The 20974-nt window shown below is 48.3% G+C and overlaps 2 protein-coding genes and 1 long non-coding RNA gene across 5 annotated transcripts in view; 2 read left to right on the top strand and 1 right to left on the bottom strand.

Annotated features, from left to right (window-relative positions):
• LOC102164310 overlaps nt 1-11181 on the top strand; it is a 30220-nt gene extending 19039 nt beyond the window's left edge. The window contains exon 3 of the long non-coding RNA XR_002343341.1: nt 10703-11181. This is a non-coding gene — a long non-coding RNA (uncharacterized LOC102164310). The remainder of the gene's footprint in view (nt 1-10702) is intronic.
• MCM4 (minichromosome maintenance complex component 4) lies at nt 430-12657 on the bottom strand. Its single transcript, XM_021089418.1, has 17 exons — nt 12307-12657; nt 12116-12185; nt 11888-11977; nt 11598-11761; nt 11411-11512; nt 10510-10605; nt 10332-10427; nt 8572-8710; nt 6624-6844; nt 6045-6165; nt 5170-5429; nt 4564-4929; nt 4172-4299; nt 3177-3384; nt 2025-2253; nt 1540-1673; nt 430-880 (listed from the first exon to the last, which is right to left on the bottom strand). Exons 2-17 carry the CDS (start codon nt 12177-12179, stop codon nt 788-790), a joined length of 2511 nt encoding a protein of 836 aa, XP_020945077.1. The 5' UTR covers nt 12180-12185; nt 12307-12657; the 3' UTR covers nt 430-787.
• PRKDC (protein kinase, DNA-activated, catalytic polypeptide) overlaps nt 13068-20974 on the top strand; it is a 162772-nt gene continuing 154865 nt past the window's right edge. For all 3 annotated transcript variants that reach the window (XM_021089419.1, XM_021089420.1, XM_021089422.1), the window contains exons 1-7: nt 13068-13225; nt 14416-14492; nt 14592-14684; nt 15037-15111; nt 15815-15923; nt 17828-17940; nt 18034-18133. In XM_021089419.1, the coding sequence (XP_020945078.1) occupies nt 13072-13225; nt 14416-14492; nt 14592-14684; nt 15037-15111; nt 15815-15923; nt 17828-17940; nt 18034-18133 (721 nt within the window). In that variant the 5' untranslated portion in view covers nt 13068-13071. The remainder of the gene's footprint in view (nt 13226-14415; nt 14493-14591; nt 14685-15036; nt 15112-15814; nt 15924-17827; nt 17941-18033; nt 18134-20974) is intronic.

The following is a 20974-nucleotide window of genomic DNA, read 5'->3' on the forward strand; positions in this document are numbered from 1 at the left end:
CATGCCACAGGTGCAGCCCTAAAAAGCACCTCCCCCCAAAAAAAGGCCAATTCAGATCTCCTTTGCAGCAGGTTAGGGATCCAACACTGTCACTATGGAGGCTTGGGTCATTGCTATGGTGTAGGTTTGATCCCTGGCCTGGGAACTTCCATGTGTTGAGGGTATAGCCAAAAAACAATCAAAGCCTTTGTCAAACTCCAGTGACTTCTGTGTTGCAGGGGTTACTTACCACAGCAGCATTTCCACCCAAGATTTTAGCCTATGGTGGTTTTAGGAGAATGACTGCTAGGAATGAGGTAATTTTTGAATAAAATGAAATTTATTCCATTTTAGTTCTTTTATGATTTAGATAAAGTACTCACCATCATGAATTTCCATGTTTATTAAAGCTTTTTTTTGTAATGAAAAATAATGCCAGATAACCAAGTATTATTTATTCTATCATTTATTGAGGAAAATGTTTGATACATATTAGGATGAAATAATAGAAAGTGACCAGACATTGGGCTGTTTCCAGCCTCATAGTAGCCAAAGGAACAAGCCAGGACTCAGCAAGGACAGGAACCCTCCAGGCACCATCACAGATCCAGCACAAGGCCAACACCCACCTGGCTGCCTCCTGTGGTCTGTACATGGTCCAGCCCTAGTGCTCAGAAGCAGGACTTGAGGACACAGGAAGATACTCTCCACCGTGTGCTCTTTACTCTGCACGGCACCTCTCTAGTAAACTGAACATCTAAGGAGCCCGTAACGACCCCGAGGCTCTCCCCAAGGCTGCTCACGGGCTTCAGAGCAAGCGCACTGTCTTGCCAGTCACCGTCAGGAAGTCGTCATCGGCCAGGGCACGTAGTGCTTCTTCAAACATGTCCCTGGTAATTGCCTTCAGGGAGAGAAGAGAAAAAGAAGTTGTGTATGTGGAGCCCCTTGTCACTGCGGCATCTCCTTTCTTGGCAGCTGCACACTGTCTCCTGCTCCCACTCAGGAGGCAAACATTCCCTGCTGAGAGGCTCTGCTCTGCGTAGCCACTTAGCTCTGCCTTGTGGGGCCAAGAAGAGTGTCACAAAAGCAGGCGAGGAGGGCATCCGACCAGAGGTCTTTCTGTGAACAGCTCAGCCTCCCTTGTTCACAAAAGGGAATCCAAGTGTTTTATCTCCCAAACAAACTTATTACCTCACATAGATTTGATAGTTATTAAGATGTGTGACAGTAACAGTGTAACAGCAAAAATATACAAACACTCTGAATATGTTATGAGGTTATTCACCGTCACAGATGATGCTAAGAGTGTATCACGGATGAAAAAGAAAAATAGTGAGTGACAAAAACGGAAACTGATAAGGTTCAAAGGCCACGTGTCCACATTCATATAGAAACGGAAAACCCAACAAAATTCTCATTGCAGTTGTTCCCTGATGGTGATTCTCTTTTGTCTATATCCACGGTTATTACTTCAACGGTAGATGCAGGAAAAAAAAACTTTAAAGCAGCATCAAAGGAAAAGAAAACTCTATTAAACAAAATATACACATTAACACTTACTATGTCAGACTGTCCCCGAATATCTTCAAAAAGTTGCTGATATTTCAAGGCTGGTGTTTTGCCCTTGGATAAAATAAGCTTTTTCAATGCTTCAGCTAACTCTTCTTTCCGCTTACGAGAAGTGGCACTCATTCCTGATTTAAAAGAAATTAATGAAGACATTTCTGCTATAACAAAGTGAAAATGTTTTAAATTTCTATTAATGTTTCTTTAGTCACGTCACCAAAAAAGGTTAGGGGATGGTGGCTGAGTGCCAGAATACACTCAAAGTCAGAACAAGTTCTGAATTGCTTCCCATTTTCTATAAGCACAAAGCTGTGACTTTCCACTGAGCAGCCCAGGCCGTCCGCATAGAAGCAGAGCTGCCCTCGCCCAGGATGCTGGACAGCACGAAGCCCTCTGCAGTCAGACACTGCTGCGTGGGCATGTCTGTCTCTCACAACCCCCACCAGTCTGGGGAGGGACACGGTGCCCGTGCAGCGCACCTGTGGTCAGGATGGAAATGTCCACAATGCCGGTCCGAGGGTCGGTCGCAGACTGCTTTAGGGCCTCCCGGTGCAGGCGCTTCGCCTCCTCCACGTCAACTGCCTCTACCTTGTTTGAAAAGCGCACTTTGGCGTGGGCTTCGGCTAGACGGATCAGTGACTCCAGCTGCCGGGGGTACGCGGACACCATCCCTCGGCTGCTGCCAATCTTCCTCATGTCCACATAAGCCTGCGAACACACAGACAAGCTGCCACTTCTTGCATGATGACGTCTGAACCCTGGTTGCTTGGGCTCCCCAGAAGCAAACCAAACCCCTACCCACCTCTCTGTGCAGACCAAGAGGGGGGCAAGAGCCAGGTCCAGCTCGGGCCTCAAACTGTTAGGGCCGAGGGGTCTGCCCAGGACACACAGGGGCCTGGTGCTCAGAGGATGGGCTGTATCAGGAACCCATCTGGCCTGTTTACACAGCAGCCAAGGGTTACTGGGCTAACGTGCAATGAGGTCAACTGTTTAAATGCACGTATGGATGACAAATTCCATCGAGATGATATAGATGGGCAGTTGCCTATCAGGTGTAACTCTCATCAGAGCATTTTTTGGGGCCTGTGTCAGGATGTAAAGCCCATCAAGAGCGAATAAAAATCCCCAACAAACAGAAAAAGGAGTTCTACAGTGGTCTAGTATCGTCATTGCTGTGGTGTGGGTTTGATCCTGCCCTGGAAACTTCCGCATACTGCAAGTATGGCTGAAAAAAAAAGCAGCCCAACAAAACATCAGGAACTTCCTTAGTATCATGTGTGAATAACCTGATGTGTGTCTTCATGCAGTGCTGCCCATGTAAAAGTTGCTGAAAAGTGAACATAAAAACAAGTAGATGAAGACCAGAGTTACAAAACTAAGTAGCACCACCTCTATTTTGGCTCAGGTCTTAAGGATACCATGTTTACAAGTATTTAAATAGAAAAAAAGTGCTTAACATGTAGAAATGAATCCTTTCCCCTTTCGACATTTGGAAAAGTCAGTTATGCAACACAGGAGGGAAAGTAGTTGCAGAAGAGCGTCTGTTGCTCTTGCCCAAACACTGGCTGCTTCAGAGGCTGCATAGCGCCCACAGTGCTCGGGCCTTAGGCAGCCTCGAGCGGACCTGGTACCTCGATGAGCGCCTGGCTGGCGTCCTGGCTCAGCCGGGGCAGGACGGTGCTGTGTGCATAGGCGATGTAGTCCCTGAGCACTGCCATGTCCATGACCTCCTCCTGCGCCTGCTCCTCGCTTTGGTAGTACAGGGACACCAGGTGGTGCGCCAGACGCCGGTCATAGGCTTCGTCCTGGGGGTCCAGCATGAGGAAGATGAGGTCAAACCTGAGAAGACATGGTCAAGGTTCCCTGTGGAGACAGCAGTGCACCTGCAGGGATGCCCAGGTGCACACCTTGAGCGCATGCTCCCTGCAGCTCTCAGGCACCAGAGGCTCCTGAGTCGGGAAACACCGTGACAGTTCTGAAGACTGAAGATGCAAATGGAAATAATTCAACAGTTCCAGGGGAAAGGAACCATTTGTTAAAAGAGTTGAGCCATCGAAATCTAAAATCTGCTTATGAAATACACCTATGTCTGAGAAAAGTGTGGGCTACGTGACTCCTTTTCCACCAGCTACATTTTCAGAACCTTTTCTACCACACGAAGCTGCTCTCTGCACTTTGCTGCTGACCCTACAGCGGCTGTAGGACCCCGTGCCCACAGAGACAGGCTTCTGCAAGGGCCAAGGTGAAAACACAAGCCTACTTCAGGGGAGCAGAGAAACACACAGTCCTCATCTTGAAAACCCGTGACGACCGGATCTGCAGACATCTACATTGCAGTGAACAGCTTATGACGGTGGCACGCATTGTCTTGGTGCTTCCTTTCGGCCACCCCCGTGGCACACAGAAATTCCCAGGCCAAGGGTCGAATCGGACCTGCAGCTGTGACCTACTCCATAGCGTGGCAATGCCGGATCCCTAAGCCACTGTGCCACTTACAGGGAGAAGCTGGATCCTTAACCCACGGTGCCACAGTGGGAACTCAACTATTTCCTTCTCTTCATCTCACCCCCAAGCCTTTCTAAATGAGCAAAGCATAACCATCTTCCATAAAAATACACTTCCATACCTCGATAACAGTGTGTGGGGCAGCTGGATGTTTTCAATGGTGGTTTTTTTCGGGTTCCACTGAGACTCGATAGGGTTTGCAGCTGCCAGGATGGAGGTGCGGGCGTTGAGCTGACAGATGATCCCAGCCTAGTAGAGGTACAGTGCAGTTAGAAGCCTTAGTCCCTCTGTCAGGGACCTGCTGTCACCACGAGCCACAGGGCCTAGCACAGTGACCTCACCACCAGGGACAGCGCCCTGAGTCAGATTTGTGCTGTTTCAGATCAGCTTTTGCTCTGAACACATCTTTCTCAGGAACTGACCCCTCGCACAACATTTAGGACAAACTTGAGTTCTATGAGGACAGTGACAGGAAAATACCCAGAGCCTGAGCTCCAGGCCCCGGTATGTCACCTTGGCGATGGAGAGTGTCTGCTGCTCCATGACCTCGTGCAGCACCGACCGCGTGCTCTCGTTCATCTTGTCGAACTCGTCGATGCAGCAGATGCCATTGTCACTCAGGACCAGGGCCCCCGTCTGCAGCACGAGCTGCCGCGTCTCGGGGTCCTTGGTGACATAGGCGGTGAGGCCGACGGCACTGGAGCCCTTCCCGGATGTGTACTGGCCCCGCGGCACCAGGTTGTACACGTACTGCAGCAGCTGGGACTTGCTGGTCCCGGGGTCCCCGCACAGCAGGATGTTGATCTCGGCCCGGAACTTGCCTCTCCCTGTGTGGCTGAAGTCCTTCCTTGTTCCGCCAAAGAGCTGAAGCAAGATTCCCTGGACACAGACAGGCCCAGTCACCAACAGCCAGCGGTGGAAACGTGGCTGAATGCTTGAGGCGCTTTTCTACCCGGTGAACAGTGTTAGTCACCAGAGCGCAGGAGGACCAGGGGCAGGAGGCAAGTGCTCTGCAGCTGTGACACCGGCCGAGCCGTCCCGCCAGGCATGGCCCTGAGCCTGGCTCTTAGTTCCTTGAGGCTGTTTACCCAGAGGGCCCGAAACCCCAGCCCGCCTTACCTTCTTTATATCTTCGTGTTCATAAATGCTCGGAGCCAAGGCTGAAGCAAGTCTCTCGTAAATGTCTGGTTTTCTGGAAAGCTCCTTAAGCAATTCCACACGTTTCTCTGAGAAAAGTTTCTGCTCCGCCTCTTCATCGAGGCCGTGCAGACGTTTGGAGTCGGTTTTGCGGTAGTGAATGACGTCAATGTGGGTTTTGTAGACAGACTTCACGTTGCTCACTCTGGGGTTGATGCGGATGGGGACAGCTCGGTAGATGCCTGAGGGCACAAAGGGTTACTCTCACCACCCGAGGTGGGCAACTCAGACAAGGCACGGCTCTGGGCACAGCTGCCAAGGTGATACAAACCACTGTCTCTACAGGACGCGCTGCTTACACCTTTGTTTGAAACAATTTTCATTTCTCTTAAACCAGATGTACTGAATCTAGTTATAACTATCTGACTGAAACAAACACTGTGATCTTATACCGAAAACCTGTAAAGAGAGGAAGTCCTACCACTCATAGGTTATTTCTGGCAGTAACAGTGGGACAGCCTACAGCCTTTGGGGACACCACGTTGCCTTCCCCGCCAAGGCTTCCATAACTTAAGGCTGAGTGACAGTTGCTGGACCCCACGGCCAAATTCAGCGCCCATGCTCTAGGACGAGGGCGGCATGCTGTGGGGCACCAGGGGGAGCATGTCCTGGCACAGCCGCCTTGGTGACACTGAGGCCGCCTGTCCTCCTACCAGAAAAAGGTTAGACCTGAACCAAGTGTTTGGGAAGGCGGCAGAGTCAGCAATGCCAGCTCCTTCTTGAGACACCAGGGCCATCAGGTCAAGAAGCACACAGCTGAGACAGAGAAGAGGTGACGCAGGGGACACAGCCCTCACCTGTGACGTGCACTCTGTCCCCAGGCTGGACCTTGTCCACCAAGTCGTTGTGAGCAAAGAGGACGACTGTGTGTGGTGTCTGGCCAGCGGGCATGTCCTCAGGAGACTCCTGGAGCTTGATCTGAAAGAGCCGTGCAGACCCTCAAGACAGGCCGCGCCCTCCCCGCTCACAGCTATTTCCACCTCCTTGGGAAGATTTTCACATTAAACCTGCTATGGAATAAAGTGTGCACGAGAAGCCGGCACACACTCTCAGCCCAGTGGCTGCCGGGTCACCCACCTGCCAGCTGACAGACTTAGCCTCCACGTTTGGGGACCTTCAGGTTTTACATGTGCCTGCCTGATGGGCTAGAGACTCTCCAACCTTAGTATTTCCCACAGAAGCATCTCATTAAATTTGACTTAATCACAAGTGATGCTAAACTGAGGATGCTCCCTTACAGAACCCCTGCCCCTGGCAAGACCCCAGAGGAGCACCCAGGGCCCGGCCCAGGCCTCTAATGAGCCCGCCTGCCCCAGAGCAAATGAAGTGCGGTTTCAGGGGTCCGGAGTGGAGAGGGCATGTGGAGGGGCACGCACCATCTGCTTGTCGGAGAAGACGGAGCGGTTGTGGATGAGCGCCATGCTGTGGGTGGTGTGGCAGCGCTCGCAGGTGCCGGGCTCCGCAATGCGGCCTCGGTCTATCTCCACCCGGGCCGTGTGGGCGCACACCTGGCACTGGAAGAAGGCCTCCTGCATCTCGGGGATCAGCTGGGACGTCCTGATCACCATGCCGCTGATGGCAATGAGCTGGTCGATGTCTGCAGGGTGGGGAGAGGGCAGCTGTCCTCTCTGAGCTGGAGCAGACGTCCAGCCAGGAGGGCCTCAACTGAGGTGTCGGGATGGCCAGGGTCACAGAGCAGACGTCTCGCTGGCTACCCTGGGGTCTGGCCTCAGACACGCTTCCCGTGTCTGGCTTGCTCCCCCCAACCCCTTAGGTCCACTTACCCGTGCTGAGCTGGGCCAAGCAAAGGCTACCTGGAGATGTGGGCCCCAGGATGCAGCCGAGAGCCATGCTTGTGACCATCTCCTACAGTCACAGGGGCCATCCCCACGTCAAACACCATTGCTTGTCTGTTGTTTCTTTGCTGGGGCCCTGTCCCAGGCACCCCCATCTCTTCCCTCGTCTGCCTCCTGTCCAGCTCCACTTTTTGCCTCCATGCTTTTGCCCATGTTGTTCCCTCGCCTGGACCTCACTCTTGCCACACGCGGGGACCCTGGCTCCTAGTGAACCAGGTAGGCGGGTGGGCTGGGTGGGGTTCCCGTGTGCCCTTGGGAACAGGCTGAGCCTCCGCAGCCTCACCCATGGGGCAGGAGTCGGGCCCCCCTGCTGCTGAGGACTAGCACCCTGCAGAGAACCACCTTCCCCACAGCTGAGCTTCTCAGGCCGCCAGCTCTCACCAGGGCTCACGTGGCCTCTGCCATCTGGTGCCCCCCCAACCTCCTGCTCCCTCCCACCAACCCTCCTCTTCTTTTAAAATGTAGCTGTTGTGATGGTTGGATCTCTGGAAGTTTCTTGACTTCCACAACCATGGTCATTGCCAACCTCCCTGGAACTTGCCCTTTAGTAATAAAGCAGCCCAGCACCCTCATCTGGACAACTCCTACCCACCAGGGTCCCTCCACAACCTCCCAGTGTGGGGATGGTACCAGAGTCAAGTTCCCAAGGGAAAATATGACTCTTCCTTCGTAAATGGCCAAGTCCAATATTTGCTGCTGTTTATTGGTTGTTTCGCTTTTACTGAGATTTGCGCCTTTAGCACATTTACCTACAGGAGTACTTGCTAATTTCCTACAGCTTTTATACCTCACTCAACCATCACATCTGCCCTGTGTTTTCACTCCTATAGGCACCGTCCATGGTGGAGCATCCTAACTGCACTTGAACATACCCTGCATACTCAGGAACTTCTCAGGAGAAATTCTTTCTCCTCAGAAAGGATCAATGGCTCCCCACTGGCTTAGGATTAAAAGCCTAAGCTCCTCAGGCCCCACCCAGACATCCCTGCTGCAGCCATCACGTCCTGTCTGAAGTCTTGCTTCACTTCTGCTCACATCCCTTCTTTCTGTCTAGAGTGAAGCCCTTAGGTCTGCTTCCCAATCCTTCCCACTGGACCGGCACTGCCTCTACTTGGGCTGAGACTTACCCACCACATGCTTCTGCCTCTTCCACCATTTCTTCTGTAAGCTTCAGGGCAGGGACTGCATTTTATATTTGTTTTCAACACTGACCCTGAATTTAGAGAGCTACCGAGTTATGGTATCTTTTTTATGGTTTTACTTTAGGTAACAATAGGTATGGTGGATCTAAAAGCTTATGGGTGACTGGATCTGTCACTAGGTCTTGTCAATTTATAGCCCACAACCAATGCTTTTAAAGTTCCTTGATGAGGTTTTTGTTTACTTTCACATAAGGTATTTTCCTGCTATTAAAAGTGTTACCCTCTATATGTCATCTCTATCTCAGTAAAAGTGGAAGAAAAATCACCTTCTGGATTCAGGTTCCTCATATTCTTAGTCTTCAATGCATTGAATGGTCTTACTTGAATCTGATGTTCTAAGATCGAGTCAGGATAACGGTCAAAGAAGATCTCATTGACAGCCATGTCGAAAGTTGGGATAACTTCCTTTAAAAACAAACATAATGCAGGCTGTGTTTGTGTTCTTATTTCAATATATTCTTATTTTTTTATTTTTTGTCTTTTTAGGGCTGCACTTGTAGAATATGGAAGTTCCCAGGCCAGGGGTCAAATTGCAGCTGTTGCTGCCAGCCTGCGCCAGAGCCACAGCAATGCAGGATCCAAGCCACGTCTGCGACCCACACCACAGCTCACAGCAATGCCAGATCCTTAACCCACTGAGCGAGGCCAGGGATCAAACCTGCAACCTCATGGTTCCTAGTCAGATTCGTTTCTGCTGTCCATGATGGGAACTCCCAATATAGTCTTAAATATAATAAAGCAACTCATGTTAGCAAAGCATCAAAGCAAGAAACAAAAAAACCCCACAAAAACTCACAACCTGCATAATCCAAAAACGTTACCTTGTAAAATCACAGACATGCTGTTTACAAACCCTTGGGCACCCTGAACTCTCTCACCTCTGCATATTCCCACTTGAGTTAAATAATACCAGACAGACAATAGTGCCTTCATGGAGTTCCCTTGTGGTGAGGGTTCGATCCCTGGCCTGGGAACTTCTGCATGCCATACCCAAAAAAGTTGCCTTTATGATACTGTAGTTACATGAGCTTAGTAATAGAACCTCATCCTCTCATGACTTACTTTTTCTCTATAACAAAATGATATCAAAATATTCATTCAAATTTTTTAATACCTATTCCCCATTTTGCAGATAAGGAAACAGCCTCTTGGAAGCTGAGGAACTGGACCAAAGTCTCAGTTACTTAGCAGCAAAATCAGGATTTAAAACCAAGTCTGGGAGCCTTTTCTCGAGGTTACCTGAGCTGCTACCTCCCAGGCTTAAGTCCTAATTTCACCCCAAATAAAACTTAGCTCTCAACTTAAAAATAAAGCAAAACCAAGTGTACCTGCCTTCAAAGCCTCAAGCTAGATTCCATGTAGCTGCTATTTTGTTGATAAAACCTGAACTTAGTAGGTTAATGTATCCTGTTAGACTGTAGGAATGGGAACACACCTAGGAAACGTTTCCATTTAAGATACTTTAAGTCACCAAACCCAACAAGCTGTCAATTATAAGTCACCATAATTTTATATAGAAAGACACATGGCCAGTTCAGTTACGGCATGCTGTTTTTTCATTTGTTTGATCTTTTGTCCTTTTTAGGGCCGCACCCATGGCATATGGAGTTTCCCAGGCTAGGGGTCTAATCAGGGCTGTTGCTGCTGGCCTATGCCAGAGCCAAAGCAACGCCAGATCTGAGCCACGTCTGTGATCTACACCACAGCTCACGGCAATGCCGGATCCTTAACTCACTGAGCGAGGCCAGGGGTTGAACCTGCAACCTCATGGTTCCTAGTCGGATTCATTTCCGCTGCACCACAACGGGAACTCCACGACATGCTGTTGACATTACCACACGCCCCAGTTTCAAATGTTGAAGTGTGGAAAAGTGTTCCTCTTAGAGAAGAAAGAACAGGGTTTTAAGAAGTTGTTTTGCTTTGGAGGCATAGTCTGTCTGCTATGAAGTTAATTCTACTGTCCGGAAACCCGGCACACGCTCTAGATGCCTACTGTAGTTTCCCAAGGTGAAGGCCAAGTCCTTACCTGTGGGTAGCAGATGAGCTGTCTGTACAGATTTGTGTCAAATGATTTTATGTGTTCACAGTTTACGTTCAAAAATGGCTCTCCAGTAATGTTAATCTATGAAACAGAAAAAACAATTTATATTCTGCTAATTGTTTTACCACCTACTTTGAGTTTTGAGGTGAGCATATTTGATTACCTCCCCAAGTCGCTGCATGTACAGAGGTTCAGTAATGTCTATGCCAACATTTTCTTCTTCTTTAGCCAGAGGATCGATAAAACGCTGAATAAATCTCTTAATGGGGAGAGAAAAACATTAAGCTTAATGCAGGTAGGAATAAGCAACTATACAAAACAAAGTTATAAACATTGGGGTGCATATATCTTTTCAGGTTAGTCAAGACGTGGAAACAACCCAAGTGCCCATCAACAGAAAACTGGCTTAATAAGATATGAGAAGAAAAGACATACACAGTAATACTACTCAGCCATAAAAATTGAAAAATTGCTGTTTGCAGCAACATTGATGGGTCTAGAGAACATTATACTTAATGAAATGTCAGGTAAGAAAAAGACAAATGCTATATGATATCACTTATGTGTGGCATCTATAAACACAAATAAATCTATACACAAAACAGAAACACACAGACATAGAAAGCAAACTTATGGTCAACTGTGATAAAAAAAAAGAAAAAAGAAAACAAATTTACGGTTATCAAGGGGAGAGGAAAGGAGGGAGAAATTAGGAATATGGGATTAACAGACACAAGTGCTATATTTAAGATAGAAGGGCAATATGGGTTTACTGTATAGCACAGGAAGTTATAGTCAGTATAATAACCTATAATGGAATATAAACAAAAAAACACATATAATAACTAAATCACTTTTCTATACACATGAAAATAACACAATATTGTAAATCAACTATACTTCGAAAAAAATAGTGTGTCAATTTGGAGACAGCCATATTTCTCTTCTTAAAAACTTGTCAGCTACATAAGGATCTGCCCCTAAATATCACAGGTTACTTAGATGCAGTTACAAACACTTTCTTCCAGCCATTTCTGGAGCCTGCAGGATGACAAATATCTCACCTGAAAATTTTCTTTGCACGTTGCCACATTTACATCTGTTCCCCAAATCACGAGCTTCTGGCCCAAAGACTGCTCGCTTGCCACTATATCCTCTGCGGCCGGCTGTATAGGAAAAGACGACGTGAGCAGGGTCACGGGGATGGCTCACCTCGCCCGGCCCCTATGCCCGGGACCGCCCAGCACTCACCCCGTCCGAGTGCAAGTCCACCTGCAGCCCCTTGCGCGCCGACCCCAGGTCGGGCCTCTGCCGCACCGGTGTACCACGAACGCCACTCCTTGGGGTGCCCTCCACTCTTGAGCTTGGGGTGCCGTAGGTCAGCGGCGAGCTCATGTCCAGGTCCAGGGGGGCCCCTGGGGACCGGGTCCCATGGGGTGAGCGCAGGGGCCTGATTCTCGTTCACTACCCCCACCTGGGAGCACCCCACCCCAGCCACCTCCCAATCCTGCGGACCCCCGAACCCCGACCGGGTGGCTAACCTGCCGACGGCGCACGGGGCGAGCTGCGGAGCTCGATGCCTGGCGACAAGGGCAGCAGCTGAGGTTCTCCAGCTGACGGGGGGTCCTGGCCTAAGGGGAAGGGCATGGCGGCGTCGGCGCAGGTGGCCCCGGAGCCGCACGGAGACTGGGGACTCGGGGCTGACCCGGCACTGCCCGCCTGCCCTCCCCGGGGACCCCACGGGGCACAGCCCAACCCCGGGTATTCACCTGGCTGCGTAGGGGCGGCCCGCCGAGTGCTGCGACGGCTTGGGGTGGACGCCGGGGACGACATGGCTGGCTGCACGACAGGGATACTGGCTCGAGTGGATCCTCCCAGATGGACGCCCGCCTTCTTCCCGCGTTCCTGAACCCCTTCCTCTCAGCCCTTCCCCCAGCCCCGCCGACCCGCGGGGCCACACCTGAGGGTCGCGCTTGCTTTGCTCCAGCAGGGCCCAGGTTTCCCGCCGGCGGCACCGTTGTCTCCGCCCCCTGGCGGCAGCCCACCAATCAGAGCGGCGCCCTGCTTCCGGAAAGGACCACTGTGTAGCAGCAGGGGAAGCTAGACGGCCTCCCCACGCGCCCCGCAGGAGACTGACGCAGAACTCCCCGGCTCGAGTGGTCTTGTCCGCGACTGGAGCGCGATTTCGCGGGAAATCTAGGGAGATCGCCTGACTGCGTTCAGGGTCCAGGCGCCAAAGGGCGTTCCTTGGTGGAGCCGCTCCTGCGTCCTTTGGAAGTCCAAAGGATACGTCCCTGCTCCTTACACAGGGCTAGCTGTCGTCCCTGATCCGAGCCCTGGCCTGTCTCTTTCTGCCTGGGGCACTTGGTCAATTCGCCACCTGTCCTCCGCATCTACTTCTGGAGGTCGAGCCGTTGAATTCCTGACTCTCCCCAAGTTCTAACGTTTTGTTTTAAGGGTACTGTGGACCCCACGTTCATAACCCTCCCCAAATCTTAAAGTACGTGTAAGTAAGTCACTATTCCTACAGGGAGACCCCCTCGAGGGTCCCGGGAAAGGTTTCAGCACGGAAAACCGAATCGAAGGCATTTCAAGGACCGGAAAGTGTGTGCGCAAGCGCCCGGGAACCTTGCAGGTCCGCGAAGCCCCGCCCACAGCCCCACCCCCTGCGCCACCGCACTTCTGGGCCGGGGCCTGGTGTGCGCAGGCGCGATCCTCCGCCGTCATGGCTGATTCGGGGTCCGGCGTGCGGCTCTCCCTGCTGCAGCTGCAGGAGTCCTTGTCGGCCTCCGACCGCTGCAGCGCGGCGGTGGCCAGTTGTCAGTTGCTGCGTGGTCTGGGGCAGGAGTGCGTGCTGAGCTCCGGCCCGGCGCTGTTGGGTGGGTACGGTTCCTCGCTTCCGTCGGCTGGTCCAGCGTGGGCGACTAGGGCGGTGTTTGAACTGGGTCCTCAGAATTTGTGATGTGTTCAAAAGTGGTTTAACAGCTGCCTCTTAACGGCAGAGTTGAGGTATTTAAAGCAAAGCCGAGGGTGGTGAGGGAGTTCCCGCTGTGCGCAGTGGGTTAAGAATCCGATTGCAGCGGCTCGGACCGCAGAGGTGCGGGTTCATGCTCCTGGCGCAGGGGGTGAAGGCTCCCTCCTTGCCCTCTGGGCCGGGCATTTCCCCGTGTCCCCTGCGGCCATAAATCAATGCCCTGAATTGGGCCATCATTGCTCTCCACAGTGGGGAGGGTAATCGAGAGGATAGTGTTTTCTTCCACGTCACTCTCGCCTAAACCCGCCAGTCCATCTTCCAAAAGTTTCACTGGGAATATTCAGCGTATGTCTATTCTCTTGAGAGGTTATCCAGAAGTGTATTGATATTCTACCCCTTCTCAGACATAACACAAGCTTAGTGTTTAAATCAACACAGGGTTGTTAAAGTTTTGGAAGCCCAGCAGGCCTCTCATCAAGCTAAAACCAAGGTAGCAGGCATGTCCCCTTTCCTTTTTCTACAGCCCTTGGGGAAGAATTCATGTCCTTTTTCATTCAGGTTGTTAGCAGAATTGAGCTCCTTGCAGCTGTAGGAGAGAGGTCCCTTTTCTTCTTGCTGGTGCTCCTTGCTTCTAGAAGGCATGTGCAGTTCGAGGACTATTCCTCCCTATCTTCAAAGCCAGCAGCAGTGGGTCGGGCAACACAGGTGGAATCCTTATGTTCTCTGATTACCCATCTTCCTCCCCTCTTCCTCTTGTGAAGGCCCTTTTGAGTGAACTGGGGCCCCAGGTGGCCCAACAGTCTCCCCAGTTTAAGGACAGCTGAGTAGTGACCTTAGTTCCACAGGCAACTAATTTTCATTTGCCATGTAAAGTGAGCATACTGACAGGTGTGACACTAGAAGTTAGGATATGGACATCTTTGGGACCATTATTCTGCCTACCTTATCCCTATGGAACGTCATCTAGAACTTCCTGTTTTCCTTGCCAAAATATGGCCGCCTTAGGCTAGTGTTTTATCACTCAAAAGGCAACAGCTTTAGGGGGCATTTATAGAGTACTTCTTGGCAGTTTACTAATTTGTTGCTTTTTTACAGCATTACAGACTTCCTTAGTTTTTTCCAAAGATTTTGGTGTGCTTGTATTTGTTCGGAAATCACTTAGCATTGATGAAGTAAGTTGAAGATTTCCATTTTATTCTTCTTGATATGCCTTCATGTTGAGGGACTGTGATTCTTACTCATGTATACTATGATTTTTTTTTTAATTATAGTTTCGTGATTGTAGAGAAGAAGCCTTAAAGTTTTTATATATTTTCTTAGAAAAAATTGGCCAGAAGATCACACCTTATTCTCTCGATATTAAGGTAAGGAGGAAAAAACATACCTTGTGTACCAAAGTCCATTGTAACTTAACGGTGTAGATTAAACTTGGATTTTGATTTTATGTCTACATTTCTCATTGGGGAGCTTATTTATTTCTTTCTCTCTCTCTTTTTTTTTTTTTCGAGTTTACTTATGTCTGCTTGATTGTGTTAGAAATGCAGTGGGCTTTTTTTTTTTAATTTAATGAAGTGAGGTCCTAGTCAAGAAGTAGTAAATGGGAGTGTGTTGTATTTTGGTGCTGCTCTTCTCAGAAGTAACTTTAGTTGTTGTTAAATCTTAGTTAAACAACTAAGATCTTATTGATGATTTGGAATATCTCCTTTTAAAACCTAGAATACTTGTACCAGTGTTTACACAAAAGATAAAGCCGCTAAATGTAAGATTCCAGCCCTAGATCTTCTTATTAAGGTAATTAAAAAAAATTTCCAAGTGCATGTGTTTCATATTAAGTGTAACTTAAATAGAAAGCTGGAGTTTGGGGTTATGTTTTGGGTGAGAGGTTTTGGGATAAGCTCAGATCACATCCACGTGTGGGGAGGATGCACGTTTCCCAGCCATCACCTAATAATGTCTTGGTATTTTGCCTTCAGACCCTTTTGGGAAGCAAGGGAAGAATTTGGGGTTGTGAGGGGGATGAGGGGGAAGACAGCTGAGGAACTGACTTGCTCCTAAAACCTAATGCTGCTAAGAGCTGCCAGGCTCCTCCTCATTGTGCCTTTGAATGTTTTCCAGAGGGGCCTGTGTGTTGTTTTTAGTGGTTGTAGGGGCTCACGCTCACCTGGGTCTTGGTCTTAGATGCATCTCTCTTATCTTGTCTGTCTTAGGATTTCTTTGGGTCTGTTTGGTCCTTCTTGGCCTCAGTGCCTGAGATCATGGGTCTAGTGATAACTTTTCTTAAGTCTACATCCTCTTGCTTTTGTAAACCCTATTTTTCCACCACCCACCTCAAATTCCACCTCCCAAATAATTTGGCTGGAGAAGAGTCCTGATGGGTCAAGCGTGAGTATAGGTCAAGCACGAGTGCCCCAAGGTCCACGGTTGTGGGCCTGTGCTGTGTGCAAAGTCGGTTCCCTCCATCCTCTGTAAACTTTGCTGACTTGCACTCTTTCAGTTACTTCAGACTTTGAGAAGCTCTAGACTCATGGATGAATTTAAAGTTGGAGAATTATTTAGCAAATTCTATGGAGAACTTGCATTGAAAACAAAAATATCAGATACAGGTGAGATTTATATTTAAATATTATTGTAAAATATTTTAAGAAATTTGGAATTCTGTTATTGCCTTGTTGCCACGGCTTGTGTTGCTGCTTTGGCATAGGTTTGATCCTTGGCCCGGAACTTCCACATGCTATGGTCTTGGATTTAAAAAAAAGCTAAAAACATTTTACGCTAAAAAATTATCACTGCATTCATGTCGTGGCGCAGCGGAAACAAATCTGACCAGGAACCATAAGGTTGTGGGTTCAATCCCTGGCCTTGCTCAGTGGGTTAAGGATCTGGGGTTGCCATGAGCTGTGGTGTAGGTCGTAGATGCGGCTCAGATCCCGCGTTGCTATAACTGTGGTATAAGCTGGCAGCCGTTGCTCTGATTGGACCCCTAGCCTGGGAACCTCCGTATGTTATGGGTTTAGCCCTAAAAAAAAGTGAAAAAAAAATTATTACTGTGAAACTTAGGTTTTCCTTTTTTTTTTAAATGGCTGCACCTATGGCATATGGACATCCTGGGGCTAGGGGTTGAATTGGAGCTGCAGTTGTAGGCCTATGCCACAGCTGATGGCTCTGCCGGATCCTTAACCCACTGAGCGAGGCCAAGGCTCGAACCTGCATCCTCACAGACACAATATCAGATTCTTAACCCCCTGAGCCACAACAGGAACCCCCAAAACTTTTTTTTTTTTTTTTTTTTTTTTTTAAATTTTATTTTATCAAGGTACTTAGATATTTTACAGATCAACTTTTTTGGCTGAAAACAGACCAATGTGGAAACGAAAGCAATGTGTAAAGACTTTGCTTTTAGAAATTTTAATCTTTTTTTTTTTTTTTTTTTTTTTTTTTTACCTTTTAGGGCCACACCCGCCGCATATGGAAGTTCCTAGGCTAGGGGTTGAATCAGAGCTGCACCTGCCGGCTTACCCTACAGTCACAGCAACACCAGATCCTTAACCCACTGAGCGAGGCCACGGATCAAACCTGCATCCTCATAGATCCTAGTTGGGTTTGTTAACTGCTGAGCCATGAAGGGAACTCCTAAAAATTTTAGTCTTTACAAAATGATTTTTTAAAATAGAAAACTCCCAACCCGTGTCCAACTCTAAAATAATAAAAGATAATAATAAATTATTATCTTTTCTTGTCAGAAAAGATTGAGCACATAAAGTACCTTATTGTAAAATTGTTTTGAATGAAATATTCTTTTTTTTTTTTTTTTTTTTTTAACGGCCACATCTGCGCCATGTGGAAGTTCCTAGGCTAGGGGTAGAATCAGAGATACAGTTGCAGGTCTACACCACAGCCACACTGGGTCTGAGCCACACTTGAGACCTACACTGCAGCTCATGGCAACGCTGGAGAGCGAGGGCAGGGATTGCCTGCACGCTGACAGAGTCAGTGTTCTATCCTTAACCCTCTGAACTGAAACCAGAAGTCTTTGTACATTTTTAAAACATAATTTTTTTTTTTTTTTTTGTCTTTTTGCCATTTCCTGGGCTGCTCCCATGGCATATGGAGGTTCCCAGGCTAGGGGTCCAATCGGAGCTGTAGCCGCTGGCCTACACCAAAGCCACAGCAATGAGGGGATCTGAGCCGCATCTGCAACCTATACCACAGCTCCCGGCAATACTGGATCCCTAACCCACTGAGCAAGGCCAGGGATCGAACCCGAAGACTCATAGTTCCTAGTCGGATTCATTAACCACTGAGCCACGATGGGAACTCCAAAACATAAATTTATTTACATTTTTTGGCTGTACCCGAAGCACATGGGAATTGTTGGGCCAGAGTTCAAACCTGAGCCACATCTTCGACAATGGGGCTTAACCCCACTATGCTACAGGGGAGCTTCCTCTTTATTTAACTTATTAAAATGTCAGTTTTGGTCTTAATTTGTCTAAAATTTATTTTTCAGTCTTAGAAAAAATATATGAACTCCTAGGAGTACTAGGTGAAGTTCATCCTAGTGAAATGATAAATAATTCAGATAAACTCTTCCGGGCTTTTCTGGGTGAACTTAAGACCCAGGTATGATGAACTTTCTGATATTCTTTTCTCGTTGCACATATTGGGTGTATTTTTCTCCATGAATGCAGCTTTTTGATGAAACTCTTCTTCTAGATGACATCGACAGTAAGGGAGCCCAAACTGCCTGTTGTGGCCGGGTGTCTGAAGGGACTGGCTTCGCTTCTGTGTAACTTCACCAAGTCCATGGAAGAAGGTACTGCTTAACGGCACTGAGTTTCTGTCCTTACTTGAAAACCGTCAGTTTAGGAGTTCCCATCGTGGCTCAGTGGTTGAGGAATCCAACTAGTACCCATGAGGTTTCCGGTTCAATCCCTGGTCTCGCTCAGTGGGTTAAGGATCCGGCGTTGCCATGAGCTGTGGTGTAGGTTGCAGACACGGCTTGGATTTGGCGTTGCTGTGGCTGTGGTGTAGGCGGGTGGCTACAGCTCTGATTTGACCCCTAGCTTGGGAACCTCCAAATGCCGTAGAAAAGACCAAAAAAAAAAAAAAAAAAGGAAAAAAAAAAAACCTAAAAAAACCAGTCAGTCTAAACTGTATTACTTGTGAAGGTTTTTGAGCTCTCACATCAGTGGTGGACTTGCATGCGGTTGTAGGAAATAACCCAGAGGCTCTGTGTGCCCGTCGTCAGCCTCTCCTGGAGCCGTGGTTCAAGAGCACTCAGACCCTACCTGCTTCCTGCACACACTTGGCAAGAGGCACTGGGTTCCAGCAGGGTTGTCACGTGTGGACTTGTGTCTGGCAGTCCATCACTACCAGCCTCCTTCCTGCTGCCCTTTTGGGGGTACAGGCACCTCCTCCCTCAGCCACTACTGGCCTGGCTGTGTCTTGAATGTCATCATTTCAGGGTGACATAAGGGGACTTGTAGCATGTCATGTTCTGTGACTGGCTTATTTCACTTTGCACAATGTCCTCAGGGTTCATCCAAGTTGTAATGCTTGTCAGAATTTCTCTTTTAAGGTTGGCTGATATTCTATTGTGTGAGTATACACTTGGGTTGCTTCTTTTTGACTGTTTGTGAGTAGTGCTGCTGGAAAATGAGCGTGCAGATATCTGGAGTCTGTTTTCATTTTGGGGGTGAATTCCCAGAAGTAGAATTGCTGGACTGCAGGATAGTTCTGTGTTTATTTTTGGGGGACTCACCATCATGTTTCCCACCCTAATTTACATTCCCACCAACAAGCACTGTTTGTCCACATCCTCTCGCCAACACTCATTTTCTGTGGTTTGAAGTAGCCGTCCTAGTGGGTGTGGGGTGGCACCTCCCTGAAGGCTGATGGTATTGAGTGTCTTTACGTGTGCCTGGCTCCTGCTTGTGTGTCTTCTTTCCATGAAGGCCTATTTGGGTTCTCTGCCCATGTTTAAAGGGTCAGATCATTTGACTTTTTGTTATTGATGTGTAGGAGTTCTTTATATATTCTGGGTATCAATTTCTTATCAGACATGTGATTTGCCGTTGTTTTCTCCCATTCCGTGGGTTGCCTTTTCACTGTTGATTTGATGTGCAAAAGTTATTCATTTTGATGAAGTCCAGTTGATCCATTTTTTCTTTAGCTGCCTGTGATTTGGGTGCCAAATCCATGAAATCATTGCTAAGTCCCTGAATTGTTTGGGCCTTTGTAGGAATCGTTGGGCATCAGTGTGTGGATCTGATTCCTGAGTTCTCTGTTCTAATCCATCAGTCTGTGGTCTGTCCCCTGCCAGCACCACTCTGTCTTTTTGATGTCAGCCTTAGCTGTCAAGTGCAGTTAAGTTCTCACATGTTACTCTTTTCAAAATCATTTTGACATTAGAAGGCCTATGCTTGTCCATGTAAATCTTAGAATAAGTTTGTGTCTGTGAGAAAACTTGTTTGGATTTTGACGGTCATTGTGTCAGGGGGTGAGTCTGGGGAGAGTTGATGTCTTCTCTGTGTTGAGCCCTCCGGGCCACGCACACAGTGCATCTCCGTTTATTTAGGTCGCCTTTGATTTCTTCCACTCACATTTTATAATTCTTAGGATGCAGATCGTTGCCTATTGATTTTAAACTGTTTAATATAATTTGTTCCATAGCTATCAATAATGTTTTTCTGTGGTATCTCAAAATTAAAGGTTTGGAGAATAATCTATGACAGCATTATAAGGATTATGAAGTTCAATTTGTCTTAAAAGACAAATAAAACTTGACTAAAAGATTCTTTAAAGGGAAAAAAATCGGAGTTCCCGTCGTGGCGCAGTGGTTAAGGAATCCGACTAGGAACCATGAGGTTGCGGGTTCGGTCCCTGGCCTTGCTCAGTGGGTTAACGATCCGGCGTTGCCGTGAGCTGTGGCGTAGGTTGCAGACGCGGCTCGGATCCTGCGTTGCTGTGGCTCTGGTGTAGGCCGGTGGCTACAGCTCCGATTCGACCCCTAGCCTGGGAACCTCCATATGCCGTGGGAGCGGCCCAAGAAATAGCAACAACAACAACAACAAAAGACAAAAAAAAAAAGGGAAAAAAATCTTTTTGCTCTTCCTTAACATTTTTGCTCTGGTAACTGCCAAATTTTTCTACTTCCTACCTGTGTTTGCTTTTATTAGATAGGAACTTAAGAAATTGCCACTATGCCATGATTTTTTACCTGTGAAAACAGGACTTTTGTATGTTTCAGCCACTGTTGCTGCTTATCCCTTCTTTGCTGCCTCTGACTGAGAGCGCTGGGGCAGTTCTGCCTGGTTTCCCTTCCTTGCCCTCTCCCCGCCTGCCCACGCCTGGTCTGTGGCCCCTTCTTGCTCTGTCACATTGCTGCTCAAAGATCTCCTGATTGCTGGAGCCTTTCTTCTCCCCCGTGAGAGGCGCCTCCTCTGGCCTCTGTAGTCCTCTCTATCGCAGCTCCCGTGACGTGTTTTTAATCCACCAAGTGTATGTTTATTTCCGTCACCTGACTGTAGTGGCAGGGAATGTTGCTTTTGCTTCTCATTAATTGACATTTGGTGAACAGGAAAAATAATAACACTTATTGGTCATGTAATGTGTACTAAAGATTATTCATGTTGCAAGGAAAATTCCTGTAGGA

This window comes from Sus scrofa, chromosome 4 (assembly GCF_000003025.6).
Source record: "Sus scrofa isolate TJ Tabasco breed Duroc chromosome 4, Sscrofa11.1, whole genome shotgun sequence".
Classification (NCBI taxonomy): domain Eukaryota; kingdom Metazoa; phylum Chordata; class Mammalia; order Artiodactyla; family Suidae; genus Sus; species Sus scrofa.

Coding starts and splice junctions, on each gene's coding strand:
- MCM4 (XM_021089418.1), bottom strand. CDS start 12,179: ATGTCGTCCCCGGCGTCCACCCCAAGCCGTCGCAGCACTCGGCGGGCC. Junction 11,762..11,887: donor GCCCCGTGCGCCGTCGGCAG/GTTAGCCACCCG, acceptor CCCGGTCCCCAG/GGGCCCCCCTGGACCTGGAC. Junction 4,930..5,169: donor AACACGAAGATATAAAGAAG/GTAAGGCGGGCT, acceptor GTCTGTGTCCAG/GGAATCTTGCTTCAGCTCTT.